This window comes from Peromyscus californicus, unplaced genomic scaffold (genome assembly GCF_007827085.1).
Source record: "Peromyscus californicus insignis strain IS unplaced genomic scaffold, ASM782708v3 Scaffold_4__1_contigs__length_199733344, whole genome shotgun sequence".
Taxonomy (NCBI): Eukaryota; Metazoa; Chordata; class Mammalia; order Rodentia; family Cricetidae; genus Peromyscus; species Peromyscus californicus.
Genome location: NW_026294562.1, coordinates 55,709,314 through 55,723,450, shown reverse-complemented (window position 1 = coordinate 55,723,450; position 14,137 = coordinate 55,709,314). Strand labels below are relative to the sequence as shown.

The window sequence follows — 14,137 nt, the reverse complement described above, 5'->3', positions numbered from 1 at the left end:
TAAGGGGTAGAACTCATCAAAGACGGAATTGTCTAGAACCCCATAGGAGCATGCTTTAGGAGAAATCCCAAACCTGTAGCATCCCCTCAAAGAGTTCAGTGTAAGGGCAGAGTATTAGTTCCAGCCTCAAGGGACAGGGCATGATGTGTGTATCCCTCACTCCCTCCAGATTCCACCCCACCCTAGGGATGCTGGGGCGGGTGTGTGTGTGTGTGTGTGTGTGTGTGTGTGTGTGTGTGTGCCCTGGGCCCCCTCAAAACAAGCCCAGCTCAGATTCAAATTGTCTTTATTTCTACAGCAACATTTGAAAATAGAGAGCAACTGCCTCACCCAACAAATGGGGTAGCCCCTCCTACTGCGGGGGTGTGTGTGGAGGGGACATCAGAAGCTGAGGCAAGGAAGGCGTGGCAGGATGGCTCAACAGGCCGTACCCAGGGCGGGGTCAGGCCATGCCTGGGCGGGGCTGGGTGGGAAGGACGGTGCATAAATCCGGGAAGCAACACGGCCCGGAGGTGTGGGAGTCCGGGCATCTGCAAGGTTGGGTAGAGCACATCCCTCCAAGACCAGGATAGCGAGGAGGTCGGGGAACCTTTTCGGGAGGCTCTGTTCCTAGAACTTGGAGCTTGAGAGATACCACCACTTGGAACGGGGATGATTTAAGGCCTGGGCGGTACCACTGGAGAAGGGAGAGGCAGGTGGTGGCCCGGGACTACGTGGACTGAAGGGAGGACGACTGAGAGGGTGACACGGCCAATAACTTATTTCTCTATATACAGAAGCAACGGCCGGGAGTTGGGGGGCAAAGATGCTGAGGGACAGCAAGTATTTAGTGTTCTTGGCTTTGGGGGCTGGGTAGGCAGGCCACCACTCCCACAGGCCCTGAACATAGGGAAGAGAGGCCCCCTGCTGGAAGGAATAAATAAGGAGTGGAGTTGGAGCGGCAGGCCCGGCCTCCAGGGCCCGGCTGAGATGACAAGGGAAGAGGTTACCCTGAGATTGAACAGAAAAGACAGGGGTCCTTGGGAGGGGCAGGCAGGACAAGCAGCAGGCCCATGCGCAGGGCTGGGGTAAAGGGTCATGTCAGATGAAGGCTCTGGCGACTGGCTGCCCCTTCAGCTTTAGCCTACGAGGGAGCTTCTTCTGGAGAGGTCCATGGAGCTGGAGCTCAAGGTACGGCTGTCAGAAAGACCGGTGCCTCCAGGCTGTGGGCAGAATACAGAGGGCATGTAGCTCAGACTTATGCTACTGGGAGTGAAGGGCGGGGGAGAGGGAGGGAGACCACATAGAGTAAAGGATGATGAAAAGGGCCGACCCAAACCAAGTCCCTCTGCAAACACAGCAAATCAGAGACTGGCCAGAGTTCAAGTTTAGCTCACAGCTGGGGCCGAGAGCTCCAGCTGTTCCTGGCTGACTGCTTATCTGCCCAGTGCAAGGGCTATGTCCCCTTTACCTGCCTGCCCTAGTTGTTTCCACCTATCTCTTCCCTGCCCTGTTCCTTCCCTGGGCCTGGAACCAGACAGAGCTATTGCTGGATGAAGAGTCACCCGAAAGCTGGGTGGGGACAGACACAGACCAAGGGCCTCGAACTGTGGGATAGAGACCTGGGTCTAGGCTGCCTAATGCCAGATACCCTCCACTTTTTTTTTTTTCAGAGCTGACTGAACCCAGGGCCTTGTGCTTGCTAGGCAAGCGCTCTACCACTGAGCTAAATCCCCAACCCCGATACCCTCTACTCTCACCTGAACTGGCTCTTCCACACTCTTGTTAAGGAAGTTGAGAGAGCTAGCCCTCTTCATCCTGAGGGAAAAGGAGGACCAAGATTTGTTCACGGTGAAACAGTAAAGGGACATCAGGATGGGTCTTGGCAGGGAGGGCAGAATAAAGCAGACTTGGTATTGTTTCCTGAGAGGAATGGGAAGTCACTTGAGAGCCCACAGGACACGATCAGGGACAGAAACTCACCTAGAATTAGGGGGCTCCTGTGGGCCACCCCCCTGCAGCTTCCTCACCAGCATCTCACTGCTGCGTCTCAGGGCATCCCTGAGCTTCCCAAAGGAGCCACTGCGCCGCAAAGAGCCACCGCCGTCCTGGGGGGAGAACTGTCTCTAGGTCCCACTTTCTTTGTAGTCCGACAAGCTCTCTCAGCCTCCACACTCACCCCACTCCACTCAGCTGCAGGCCCCGACTCCTCCAGGTCAGACTCAGACCGAGGCCCAGCACCCCCAGACACATCTCGGCTGCCACGGCGGTCTCCTCGTCCACCACTCCCATCTTTTAGCAGCTCCACCACCTTGGTCTGGCTGGCAGGATCCAGGCCCTGAAAGGGGGCAGCAAGCATCAGGCCCTGACATGTGGGGCCTCAAAGGTCCCTATTCGCCCCCCTCCACCGTGGAGCCCCACCTGCTTGCGGCTGCGGCTGGCACAATCTTCCAGTGTGTGTGCAGCTTCCAGCTTGCCCTGGCGCCGGTACAAGGCGCCCAAGCTTCGCAGAGTGGTGTTGACTGTGGGACTGGACAGAGAGCAGGGAAGTCTAAATATCTTTATCCAACAACCAGCCTACATGAGGCTCTGGGGACCAAACATCCAGAATCTGGCCTTTCCGATTCATCCAACCCTGTGGTATACCCACTGGTCTCTCCCATCCTGAGAGAATCACTCTAGGGCTAGAAACCTGGCCAGGCCCTAGAGTTCTAGGACATTGCCACCAGGACGAGAAGCTGGGAGACCCAGCAGTGAGTGAACCAAGCTGTCTCAGTGCAGAAAGTCTTCTTGGGTTCGGGTCTTGAGGGATGATGAGCTAACAGAAGAGAGGTGTCTCAGAGGTGAAAGGATACTGAGACCTGGGTCTCACTGACCAAGGACACTGTTTCCTTGGTACTCACTTCACCCCTAACGCAAACCTATCAGCCCTTACCTGTCAACTTTACAGGCTTTATACCAGCTGCCATATTCCCCATAGGGGGCATTGTCCCGGCGCTTATCCTGAGGGAAAGACCAGTCAGTTGGGAATGGGAAAGCTCTTAGCTTCATACCTCCACCCAGCCTCATACCCTCCCAACATGTGCAAGCTATACCCACAGTGCCCTTACCTTGCTCTCCTCTCGTTCCTCTGCATGCATCCAGATGGGCTTGTTCTCTCCTAGGAGGAAATAGGGAACTGTAACCTGCCTGCCATATAGGTCTTTCCAATTAGGCTGGACAAGGGACTAATGTCTGGGGAAGGGGACAGGGGTATGTAGGAAGGACCAGGATTAGGCTTTGTTGAACAAGAAGCAAATCCAAGCCGGGCGGTGGTGGCGCACGCCTTTAATCCCAGCACTGGAGGCAGAGCCAGGCGGATCTCTGTGAGTTCGAGGCCAGCCTGGGCTACCAAGTGAGTTCCAGGAAAAGGCACAAAGCTACACAGAGAAACCCTGTCTCAAAAAAACAAAAAACAAAACAAAACAAACAAACAAAAAAAACAAGAAGCAAATCCAAAACATCACTGACCCTCCCCTGTACCCAGATGACCAGGCCACGGGTCTGTGTCAAATGGCTCTAAATGAGGTGGGGTCAGGAGTGAGGTGGCAGGCCTTTACACACCTTAGACCAGAGACTAGTGACACACTTGAATGAGGGGCCAGGCTGAGGGATGGGGATCAGGAAATGGCTAGCCATAGGGGCCAGAGGCTGTTTCTGAGAAGGAAAGACACTTGGGCCAGCCCTCAAAGTAAACAGGAATTGTCATACAAAGGAGGAGACTGAGTGTAGTGGCACACGCCTTTAATACCAGCACTCGGGAGGCAGAGGCAGGTGGATCTCTATGAGTTCAAAGCCAGTCTGGTCTACAATAGTGAGTTCCAGGACAGTCGGAGCTGCATAGTGAGACCCTGTCTCAAAAAGGGGGGATGGGGGTGGGGAGGGAGACTCAGCATGGAGTTTGCCAATTTGTCTGGCCAGGGCAATGAATTAGGTGAGTGGGCTCCTGTGGAAACCATCCAGAGATTTTCTTTTCTGCCAGACTCTAGGCAGGATGGTCTGCAAGGTCATTACTGTCCTGGGTGCTCCTGGCTGAGTAGGCCTCTGTTGAATGAACTGGAGGCACATGGCAGCCATGGACTCACCGTTGACAGAGCCAAATTCCTTCTCATGAGCACGGGTAAGGATCTCCTTGTACAGGGTCTCTGCATCCTGGTACTTGCCCTGTTTCAGGTAGCAGGAAGCCTGGAGAGGAAAGACAGTGGGTAAGCAGCACACAGGGCCCTTAGTTTCCTTCTCCTTCCTCCTAGACATCAGCCCTCCTCCCTGCCTCCCTCCTCCCTGCCTCCCTCCTTTCCAGCCTCCAGCCCGGCCTCCTCCGAGCACCAGGTTGTTCTTGGTCTTTGCCACATTGGGGTCATCAGGCCCGAGGCGTGTGGCGTAGATCTCCAGGGCACGCCGGTAGTAGTATTCCACCTCCTCAGCTTTGCCCTGGTTCTGGCACAGCAAGGCCAGGTTGCTGAGCTGCTTGGCCACATCTGGGTGAAACTTGCCCAGGACCTGGGAAGAGTCAGTGGCTGGGGTCAGAGTTGCTCAGACTGTTCTGTCTGGCCAGCAGTCCTAAGCCCTGTCTGCTCCTACCTTCTCCCGGATCTCCAGTGCTCGCTTGCACAGTGGCTCAGCCTCTTTGTACTTGCCCCGCTTGCCATACAGAACTGCCAGATTGTTCAGGGTTGCAGCCACCTGGGGGTAGGAGAATGGAGGTGCCTTCACTTAGAAGGTGGAAACTCGGGGACTTGTGAGGGATGAAGGGCAACACTCAATCCAATTTTCCCCCCCGGAGCTGAGGACTGAACCCAGGGCCTTGTGCTTGCTAGGCCAAGCGCTCTACCACTGAGCTAAATCCTCAACCCTCAATCCAATTCTTACTTACAGCTGGGTGGTCCTTGCCCAGTGTCTTCTCTCGGATAGCCAGGGCATCATTGAGCAGGTGGGCAGCATCCTTGTACTTGTTCTGGTCCCTGGGAGCAGGCAGGACATTCAGGGATGTCCCCCAGCCTGAAGCCTGACCCCAGGGGCCTGTGGTCCCCAGAGGCACTCCTCCTGAGGCCACTGATGAGTGGACATGACTGGAGCGCAACTCAGAGCACCGGAGGCCTAGACAGCCCTACCTTTGAGAGCTCTGGGGGCATTAGGCAGTTTATCACAAATCACTAAGGACCCACCTCATACCCAGGCCCCTGAGCAACACTCAAGTGACCCCCAGTGCCTTGGCTCACTGTCACTTTCTGCCACAGAAACCCTGTCACCCATTATGAGTTCTGGGCCAATCTATGTTCCCACCCATCTTTCTTCCCTCAACCTTTCCCTGTCTTTCTAGAGTCTCATGTATCCTAGGCTTGCCTTGAACTAGCTATGTGACCAATTCCTGACTGTCTTGCTTCTACCTCCTAAGTAGTGGAATTACAGTGTGTACTACCATACCTGGCTTCCAACTCACGTTTCAAAGCCCATTCTCAAGCCTGGGTGCCTAGAGAGGCTGTGCTGATTCCCAGTGACCCTAATGTTTTCATGTGTCACCTTGCTGTTCTTCATAGACAACCTTTTCTTAAGACTCTAATAGACAGGTTTATTTCCAGTTGGAGGCCAGCTTGACATATGTGGGCCCTTCTCTCTCTCCTGCTCAATTGCCCCTTGAGACATCCATCTGGAAGGATGCAGGTGTGTCCACACAGTCAGAGGGCCCTTACCGATAAACCAATGCCAGGATGTTCAGCATAGTGGCCACATCAGGGTGGTCATGGCCTGAGGTCTTCTCCAAATCCTCCAGTGCCTGCTTACAGAGGGGCACGGCCACCTCATAGCGGCCTTGTGAAGCATACTGTATTACCAGATTGTGGAGGGTACGGAGTCGTGCTGGTATTTCATAGCCCCCATGTTGTGCAGCTACATCTCCTCCTCCAGGGCTGGGAGCTACAGGGCCAAGGACAGGAAGTTAGATGTACCTTTTCCTTTCTGAGCTAGGCTGGCATATGTCAGCCTAGCCTTTTGCCCATGTGTTCCTGGGCAAGTCACCAGTCTGCCTCAGCTTCTGCACATACAGAGTAGGTTTAGTTATTGCACAGGAAATGAGTCCCAGCCCTTCATCTCATCTGCACTGTGAGTGAGGCAATCATGGCCCAGCTCAGCAAGGTCCTGCCTGAGTTTCTCTGACTGTCTAAGGAGGCCCAGAAAGAGAGTAACAGTAGAGCCAAATTCAGATCCTCCAGACCTGCTAAGCATGCCGCTGCCACCTGCTCCCCTCAGAGCTCAGGGATCTAAGATGCAACAGGGAAGACTTACCTTTTAAGCCCTAATATGCTGGGATAATGGGATTGGAAATGAGGCAAAAAAGAACGTGGATACCACTAATACTCCATGTGTCCTTTAGGACTTTACACAACTGTTCTTTCCCTTAACCCAGAGCTAACTGCCCTTCTGTACCTGGGCTCTGCTCATCCTCATTGGGAAACAGGTCATCCAGGGAGTCTTTGGGAACATCACCCTTCTCCTCCTGGAAAGGAAGACAGGAAAGAGTGTCAGAGAAGTTGGCATAGGTGTCAGTGGGCATGTGGGAACTGGATGTTGGCCAGCTGAGGCTCACATTTGGGGAAGCATCTTCATCCAGCTTGCGGATCTGGCTCATGAAGAGCAGGTGCTGCTTCTCTTCCTCCAGCTGAGCCACCGCCTGTTCACTGCGCTGGAGCTTCTGCTGTGTCCCCGCCAGCTCCTCACGCAACCACTGGTTCTCTTGGACCAGGCGCCGCACCTGAGCCCGCAGCTTCTGCTTCTCTGACTCCACAGCCCCCAGATGGCTGGACAGTGCCAAGATCACCTGTGCAGCCAGCCAGATGAGGGTCAGAGCCCTGGCCATCCCTTAGCCTGTAATTACAAAAAGCCTGGCCCTGGCTGAGAGTAGCTGTTAAGTATTAGACCTGAGTTCTCCCCAACCCAGGGTCACAGACTTCAGTCTAGAGCTCCAACCCAAGAGGAGGTCTGGTAATTTTGACTGCCAAGATCCTTATGGGACCTCTGAGCTCCCAGACTCTTCCTTTGTTTCCCTTCAGTTATCCACTCCACCCACCGCAGCCATGACCAAATATAGCACTGCTTCCTGCCCAGGCCCAGTGCTTGCTCCAAGAACCCTGATAGGTGGCTGAAAGGCCACAGCAAGACCTCATCCTGACTTCTGTTGAACATTCGAAGCACTCTGCCTGCTCAAGTGGAGGGAAGCAGCATGTGTCCAAAGTCCCCAGAGTCTGAAGAACCAACCACAGGGACAGGTAAGGGGATCGATCCACTGGTCCTCAGCCTCCACACCCAGCACTTTCAACACCTGACGCCCTTCCTGATTCTCCAGGCCCTGCCTATTATGGGGCCTTGGCAGAGATTATATAGTCTTCTCTGTGCTTCAAGGGTCAGAATCATTGCCTCTTTTCAGGCATGCTCGACCCTCCGCTCCATCTCCATTGCTGGTACCCTTTATGCCATTCTGTTCCCAATCTGTGAATGCCTGCATACTAGTGAGAGTGGAGCCTGAGTCCCTTCTGCAGTCGACAGCCGAGTGGCTGAAGAGGTGATACTGCCTTTCCAGAAGGGTGGGCAGTCCAGGACCCTGCATTTTTTAATTTGTTTGCAAGCACTTTAAAATTTAATTTAATGTTGTTTTTCTTTCAAGACAGGTTTTCTCTGTGCAGCTCTGGCTGTCCTGGAACTCACTCTGTAGACCAGGCTGGCCTGGAACTCAGAAATCCACCTGTCTCTACCTCCTGAGCGGGATTAAGGGCGTGTGTCACCACACCCAGCTGTCTGAAAACATTTTAGGGACAGGTGTTTTCATAACCACTAGCTTTAAAAAAAGTCCCAGTGGCACATGCTTTTTATCCCAGCACTCAGGAGGCAGAGGCAGGTGGATCTCTGTGCATTCAAGGCAGCCTGGTCTACACAGTGAGTTCCAGGACAGCCAGAGCTGTGTAGAGAGGCTCTGTCTCCAACAAAACAATACAAAACAAACAAAATAGTCCCTAACCAACCTGGAAGTATATACAACAGATGGCATGATCGCTATTTTAAAGACAAGGAAACCAAGACAATAAAAGCTACCCAAGATTTCTGAAGCCAGGTAGTAGCTTGGCCAAGAACCAAAGAGAACAAAACCCTTTCCCACAGAATCTAACCCCTTCCCTGTCCAACAGCCCACTTTATGGGGACCAAAGCAGAACTCCGAAATGATCCAGGTTCTGTCATCCCTGAACTTGCCAAAAGCCAAAACTTGCAGTTGTACTGCGCCTTTCCTCTCTCTTCGTCCCCAGGTCCTGCCGAGCCTCCTTCCAGAGTATCTAGAACTGGTGTCTTCATGGCCACTCCTCTAATTCAAACTTCCATCTCTCATTTGAAACCCAGCAGTGGCTTCCTAATCACTTGTTCCGAGTCCATCCTTGACCTACTAATGTTAACTCTCCATAGTTTGCAGAGAGTTTTCAAAACCTAAGGCAGACTATGTACCCTCCAAAGGCTTCCAGATATCCCGGACATACGCTAGCTTCTGTTCCCTACAGGCCTCTCCTGTCCCTCTCTTCCTCTCCATAAGTTCTAGTCAGACAGTTCTTCTCTCACTTCGAGCACGACTTTTCCTCCCTTGAGCTCTTTACCCGTGTGGTTCTCCCCACTTGCCTCTTCTGGCCCAGCTCCTCCTTCAGGTCTTGAGTTAATGTCATCTTTGAGAAGTCTTGCCCAACCAACAGACAAGACCCCCTACTATAAACTATCATCTTATCTTTGGATCACTGACCACAATTTGTTTCAAGCAATTAATTGAGAGAGAGAGAGAGAGAGAGAGAGAGAGAGAGAGAGAGAGAGAGAGAGAGCGCGCATGGAGGACGTGCGCTTCTCTTCTATTGCACTGTGGGGGAAAATTTAATTTTATTTGGAGGAGGCAATAAGATGAGTCAGGGTCTCACCATGTGACCCAAACTGGCCTGGAACTTGAAATCCTCCTGCCTCCGCTGCTCAAGTGCTGGGATTACAGATACCACGCCCAGTGAGGACAAGGATCTTGTCTGCCTTGTTGAATTCTGCATCCGTGGCATTACCAGACTGCCTGGCACACACCAAACAAGTGATAAACTACAGAACTTAATGAGCTAATTGAAGCATTTCTGTTCTCCTCTGCTATCTAGTCTGTTAGGTAGAATGGGGCCTGGTTGGCATAGCTTTGTGTGGAGGCAGGGGTGCCCACCTGGGCAGGGCTGGCATCTCCGAAGTCTATTCCTTTAACATTACTTATTGTCCTAACATAAGACTCCAAGAGACAAGTGTTTCCTCGCTGAGAGTGTTCCTACATTACCAGGACCCTTCCAGTAATCTTCCACCTCAGCCTCAACACTGACCTACCTGAGCCTCCCCAAGCCCCAGCTCGATGGCCTCCAGGGAGCGGCGCAGGAGGAGGCACCGTTCCTGCGAGCCTGGTTCGGCCTCGGTTGCCTCATGAGAAGCCAGGGGAGCCAGCAGGGCACGATGCTCTCCGCGCAGGGTCTCTAAACCCTGGATAACAGCCTTGGTGCCCAGCACGATCTCGTCCTGGCTCAGCTTCTCCTCCCGCGGAAGCACCATCGTAGCCATGGTCCTGCCGTCTGTGGAGGCGAGGGGCGGGCAGGCGGGCACCCGGCCAAGGGCCACACCACCGTCCACCCCAGGTTAGGTAAACACCGGGAGGTCCCCAGACGCCTAGGTCCTCAAGGGTGCCCAAGATCCCCCAGCCCGCAGCTCGCACCGTGGCAGCACTCGGCCTACAGGGGGCGCGCCAGGCTCGTCTCGCCTAGGGAGACGCAATGCGGTGTGGCTAGTGAGGCTGGACTCTGAGTCTGCCCTAGACCACCGGCTCAGGCAGGCTTACGCAGCCCGGCCACCGGGCTTTCCCGGAACTGTTCTAATCAAGACACAGAGCACTAGGGCACTGTAAGGGGGATCGTAGGCGTTCCCATGCCGGAGACCACTGCCCCTCCGGGCGATGGGGTTGCAGCCCGGTCGACAGCCCCCTCCCCCAGGGCAAGTGGAATCGTAGAGCCCCTCCCCCAGACAGGCTGAGCCCGGAGACTCCCCCTTCCGCCGCCCCTTGGGAAGCTGCGGTCTTGAGTTTCGGGACAGGTTTCTGCAGGCCGCGCCCACAGCGACCCCTCCCACAGGCGGCCAAACGCCCGCAGACCCTCCCTAGAAAAGGCCCAGCTCCCAGCCCCAGCCCAGGACCGCGCCCCCTCCCCGCAGGCCGGTCGGGTCCTCCCACAGGCCGCGCCCACGACGACGCCTCCTCTAGGCCGACCTGCAGCCGCTCCTCACTGTCGGGCCTGACTCGGTCTCCCAGCCAAACCGGCCCGCGCCAACCTGCACCTTCTGCTTGGGTCTGGCTCCGGCTCCGGCTGCTGCCCGGCTTCACCCGGATCCGCGACCGTGAGCTTGTCTAGCTGCCTCCATCCCGCCGGCCTTCCCAGCAGCCTCCGCGCCGCCTTAAAGGTGAAGCCGCTACCTCGGCGGCGTCGGAGGGGGCGAAACACGTTCCAGCCGGCCAGTTCTCTGCCTTAAAGGGGCCCCGCGGGCCAGGCCGGCTCCGGGGTGGGGCCAACCCTGAAGGGACGCAGAAGGGGCGTGGCTGGGCTCGCCCCCTTGGACCCGGGCTTCCTGGTCTGTGAAACACCCCGGAGCCCAGTGTCTGGACCAGGGATGATTGAGGAGCAAGGGAAAGGCCCGACCTCCTCGGAGTCTACATTTATTGAGGGCTCACTACTTGTCAAGTGTTTTGGTTGATGTCTTAAGTGCATTAACGTAATGCTCACAAAGGCCTCTTGAGCTGGGCACTACCATTACCCACATCTGATTCCCCTCCCTAGACTTGTTTGTTTCTAGAGACGCCCCTCCTCTGGCTTCGGAGTTGTCTGTGTCTCTGTAGAGAATTCTCAGCATTCGAGGGTTAGTTTGTGAGGGAACGGAAGGAGGCTTCTGGTTAAAAGGGAGAAAGGGGTGAAAAGGAGTAGGCTGAGAACCGTGGAGAGATGACCCGTGCCCCTGAGGGGAACATCTGAGCAGATACTGGAGTTATCTTTGGTTTGTGGTGGTGTCATTGGGGGCCTCAGATCAGGTTCACCAACTCGGAAGGAAAGACCTCTGTACTGGCTAGTTTTATATCAACTTGACCCAAGCTAGAGTCATCAGAGAGGAGGGAACCTCAACTGAGAAAATGCCTGCAGAAGATCAGGCTGCCGGCAAACCAGTAGAGCATTTTCCTAGTGATTGTTGTGGGAGCGCCCAGTCCGTTGTAGGTGGGGCCAGAAAGCAGGCTGAGCAAGCCAGTAAGCCGCACCCCTCCATGGCCTCTGCATCAGCTCCTGCTTCCAGGTTCTGCCCTGTTTGAGTTCCTGTCCTGACTTCCTTCACTGATGAAGAGTTAGCCAAACACACACATTCCCCTCAAAGTGCTTTTGGTCATGGTGTTTCATCCCAGCAATAGTGACCCTGACTAGGACACCTCCTTGGTCCTTAGCGCACCAGATTCTGCAGTACTCCTCTGATCTCTGCAGCACACCCACTTGGCACTGTCTGCAGCATCCACCTTTCTAACGTTTTTCTTGTTGGTTTGCCTTCTAAAGGCAGGTCCTCACCTGCTGGTCAGGACCTGAAGTAGCTCAAGACAGAGAATACAGCAGCCCTCGGTAGATGCTAGTTTATAAAAAGTGGTGGTGGGGGGGAGGTGTTGGAGGAGTTGCTGGAAAGATGGCTCGGTGGTTAAGAACGCTTATTTCTCTTGCTCAGGACCCAAGTTCCATTCCCAGCACCCATGTGTTTGGTGGCTCACAACCATCTTTAATTCCATTAACGTGGCATCTGGTGCAACCTTCTGATTTCTGCAAGGCACCAAGCACCCATGTGGCACACATACATACTTAGGTGAAACACTCATTCACATAAATAAATCTGGAAGGAAAAAAAGGGGGCCAGAGGAATACACTTGCCCTTTACCAGTCCTTACAAACCTAGGTTAGATTTGATTCTCTGTAACAATGGACCAGCACCGAGACCCTCACTCAACTTCCTGGTTGATAACTCTAGGAGATGATGGCAAGTTCCCATACAGTGAGAACTGGAATAGGCATCCTAGGGACCTGGGGTTTATCTGATGAGTAGGGATGAACTCAGGGGAAAAGGTTCAGCACTTGGTGCCATCTTTCACAGAGAGATTGCCCAGTACTTTTAGCTTGAGTACATGCTGTGACAGGGAGCTCACTCTCTTCTCCTGAGACACTCGAAATATTAGAAAGGTCCTTCACCTCACCCTCAAGACAGGGTCTCATGTAGTTCAGGCTGGCCTCAAATTGGCTATGTAGCTAAGGGTAACCTTGAACTTCTGTCTGCCATCATCTCCCATGTGCTGAAATTACTACCATGTCCAGTTTTTTTTTTTTTTTTTTTTTTTTTTTTTGGTTTTTTGAGACAGGGTTTCTCTGTGTAGCTTTGCGCCTTTCCTGGAACTCACTTGGTAGTCCAGGCTGGCCTCGAACTCACAGAGATCCGCCTGGCTCTGCCTCCCGAGTGCTGGGATTAAAGGCGTGCGCCACCACCGCCCGGCCCATGTCCAGTTTTATGGCTTGCTGGAGATCAAACCCAAGGCTTCATTCATGCTAGGCAAGCACTCTACAGACTGAGCTACAGTTTCAGCTTAAAGGGTACTTTTTACTTAAATAATCCCAAAGTGCCTTCTTTATGTACTCATAGCTTCTGTCTCCAGCAAGAACTCTGCTTCCGTTAGCCAATGTAGATCGTCAGAGACAAGGGACATGCCCCGCTGTCTTTGCTTTATCTGGCCTAGCCCCACATCTTTCAAAAGTGCTATTACAGTTTCCTGGCCCTTCTCTCCTCTGTCAACCCAGATGCTGCTGAGAACATGGTGGCAGCCCAGGGCCCAATGATCCAGAATGAGTGAACTGGATAGTCACCAAGTGATTGGGGCTAGTGATGTGTGCACCTGTACCATGCCAGTGGCAGCACCTGCCTAGCATATCTGAAGCGCTGGGTTCAATACCCAGTGTTGCAAGTAAACAAAAACACAGTCTTTCTACCTGCGAAGCCCAAGATCAGCCTAACTTTGACAGCTGCCAATAAAGCTTGTGGTCTGATAAGGCACTGAGTTACCACTTATATTCCAGTGAGAACCCACTAGGTTCTCCTCGATCTTGTGCTGCCTCTATCAGTGATTGTTATTACATTTCAAAATTTATCTTGACAGGAGTGATAGTGCACACCTTTAATCCCAGCACGAGACTAGAATCCGTGAGTTCAAGGACAGCCTGGTCTATTGAGCAGAAATCTCTTTTTGTTTGTTTTTCAAAACAGGGTTTCTCTGTATAGCCCTGGCTACCCTAGAACTCACTCTGTAGACCAGAGTGGCCTTGAACTCAGAGCTCTGTCTGCCTCTGCCTCCTGAGTGTTGGGACTGAAGGCATGCACCACCACTACCACCACCACCTGGCAAAGGGACCATCTTTGTACCCTGTTCTCTGGTAGCTAAGGCTCCCAGTGACCAGTTCTTCCCTCTTGCTTCTCTAGTCCAGATAGTTTTGTCACTGAGAGTGTGTGAGGAAACATGGAAGCCAAGTGGCATGCCATTGCCAATGCAGTGGCACAAGCATGCATACCCTCAATTCAGCTGAGGCAGAGTCCCCAGAAGTAGAAAGACCTGCTGTCTATACACTCTATGCCTCTGTAGGCCCCTGCATTGAATGAAACACCCCCAAGTAAAAGCAGCCAACCAATACCTCTGTCCCTTCCCTTTTTCTCTCTACCTAAGGGGCTCGTTCCTTTTTATCAGCTTGTCCCAGGTAAATAAGGAACAATGTTCACTCTTGCTTTGTGGCTTTTGTTGGTTCTAGCAGAGGCTGGTTTTGTCTATGCTTCTGTAGGCAAGCTGGCTTTGTCCCCATGTGCTGGAGAGAGAGGGCTGGACCTTTCAGACTGTTCTCTTCCTTTATCTTGCTTCCAGTGCTTGGCCTTGTCTGTGTTCAATTGTTATCTGCTCTCTGAGGACTACAGTGTTCCCTGAGGGGAGGGACTTTTACTCTGTCCTGCTCTGCCTTGTGCTCCTCCACTTCCAGCT

The 14,137-nt window shown here is 53.4% G+C and overlaps 1 protein-coding gene across 2 annotated transcripts; it reads right to left on the bottom strand.

The window, feature by feature from the left end:
- Positions 1-269: 269 nt before the first annotated feature.
- Klc2 (kinesin light chain 2) lies at positions 270-10,587 on the bottom strand. Of its 2 annotated transcripts, none has more exons than XM_052714201.1 (16): positions 10,384-10,587; positions 9,391-9,629; positions 6,602-6,832; positions 6,442-6,511; positions 5,709-5,931; positions 4,892-4,979; positions 4,600-4,701; positions 4,345-4,518; positions 4,104-4,203; positions 3,090-3,139; positions 2,915-2,982; positions 2,401-2,509; positions 2,159-2,317; positions 1,963-2,087; positions 1,740-1,797; positions 270-1,202 (listed from the first exon to the last, which is right to left on the bottom strand). In XM_052714201.1, exons 2-16 carry the CDS (start codon positions 9,616-9,618, stop codon positions 1,119-1,121), a joined length of 1,869 nt encoding a protein of 622 aa, XP_052570161.1. In that variant the 5' UTR covers positions 9,619-9,629; positions 10,384-10,587; the 3' UTR covers positions 270-1,118. The 2 variants fall into 2 exon arrangements, with proteins under 2 accessions (XP_052570161.1, XP_052570160.1); XM_052714200.1 differs by having other exon boundaries at positions 10,316-10,586.
- Positions 10,588-14,137: the final 3,550 nt, after the last annotated feature.

Bases quoted from the DNA above. Each gene is read 5' to 3' on its own strand.
- Klc2 (XM_052714201.1), bottom strand. From the start codon at position 9,618: ATGGCTACGATGGTGCTTCCGCGGGAGGAGAAGCTGAGCCAGGACGAG. The intron at 5,932-6,441 runs GTACAGAAGGGC...TTGGCCCTGTAG, and splicing joins TGAGGATGAGCAGAGCCCAG to CTCCCAGCCCTGGAGGAGGA. The intron at 1,203-1,739 runs GTGAGAGTAGAG...TTCTGCCCACAG, and splicing joins GTGTGGAAGAGCCAGTTCAG to CCTGGAGGCACCGGTCTTTC.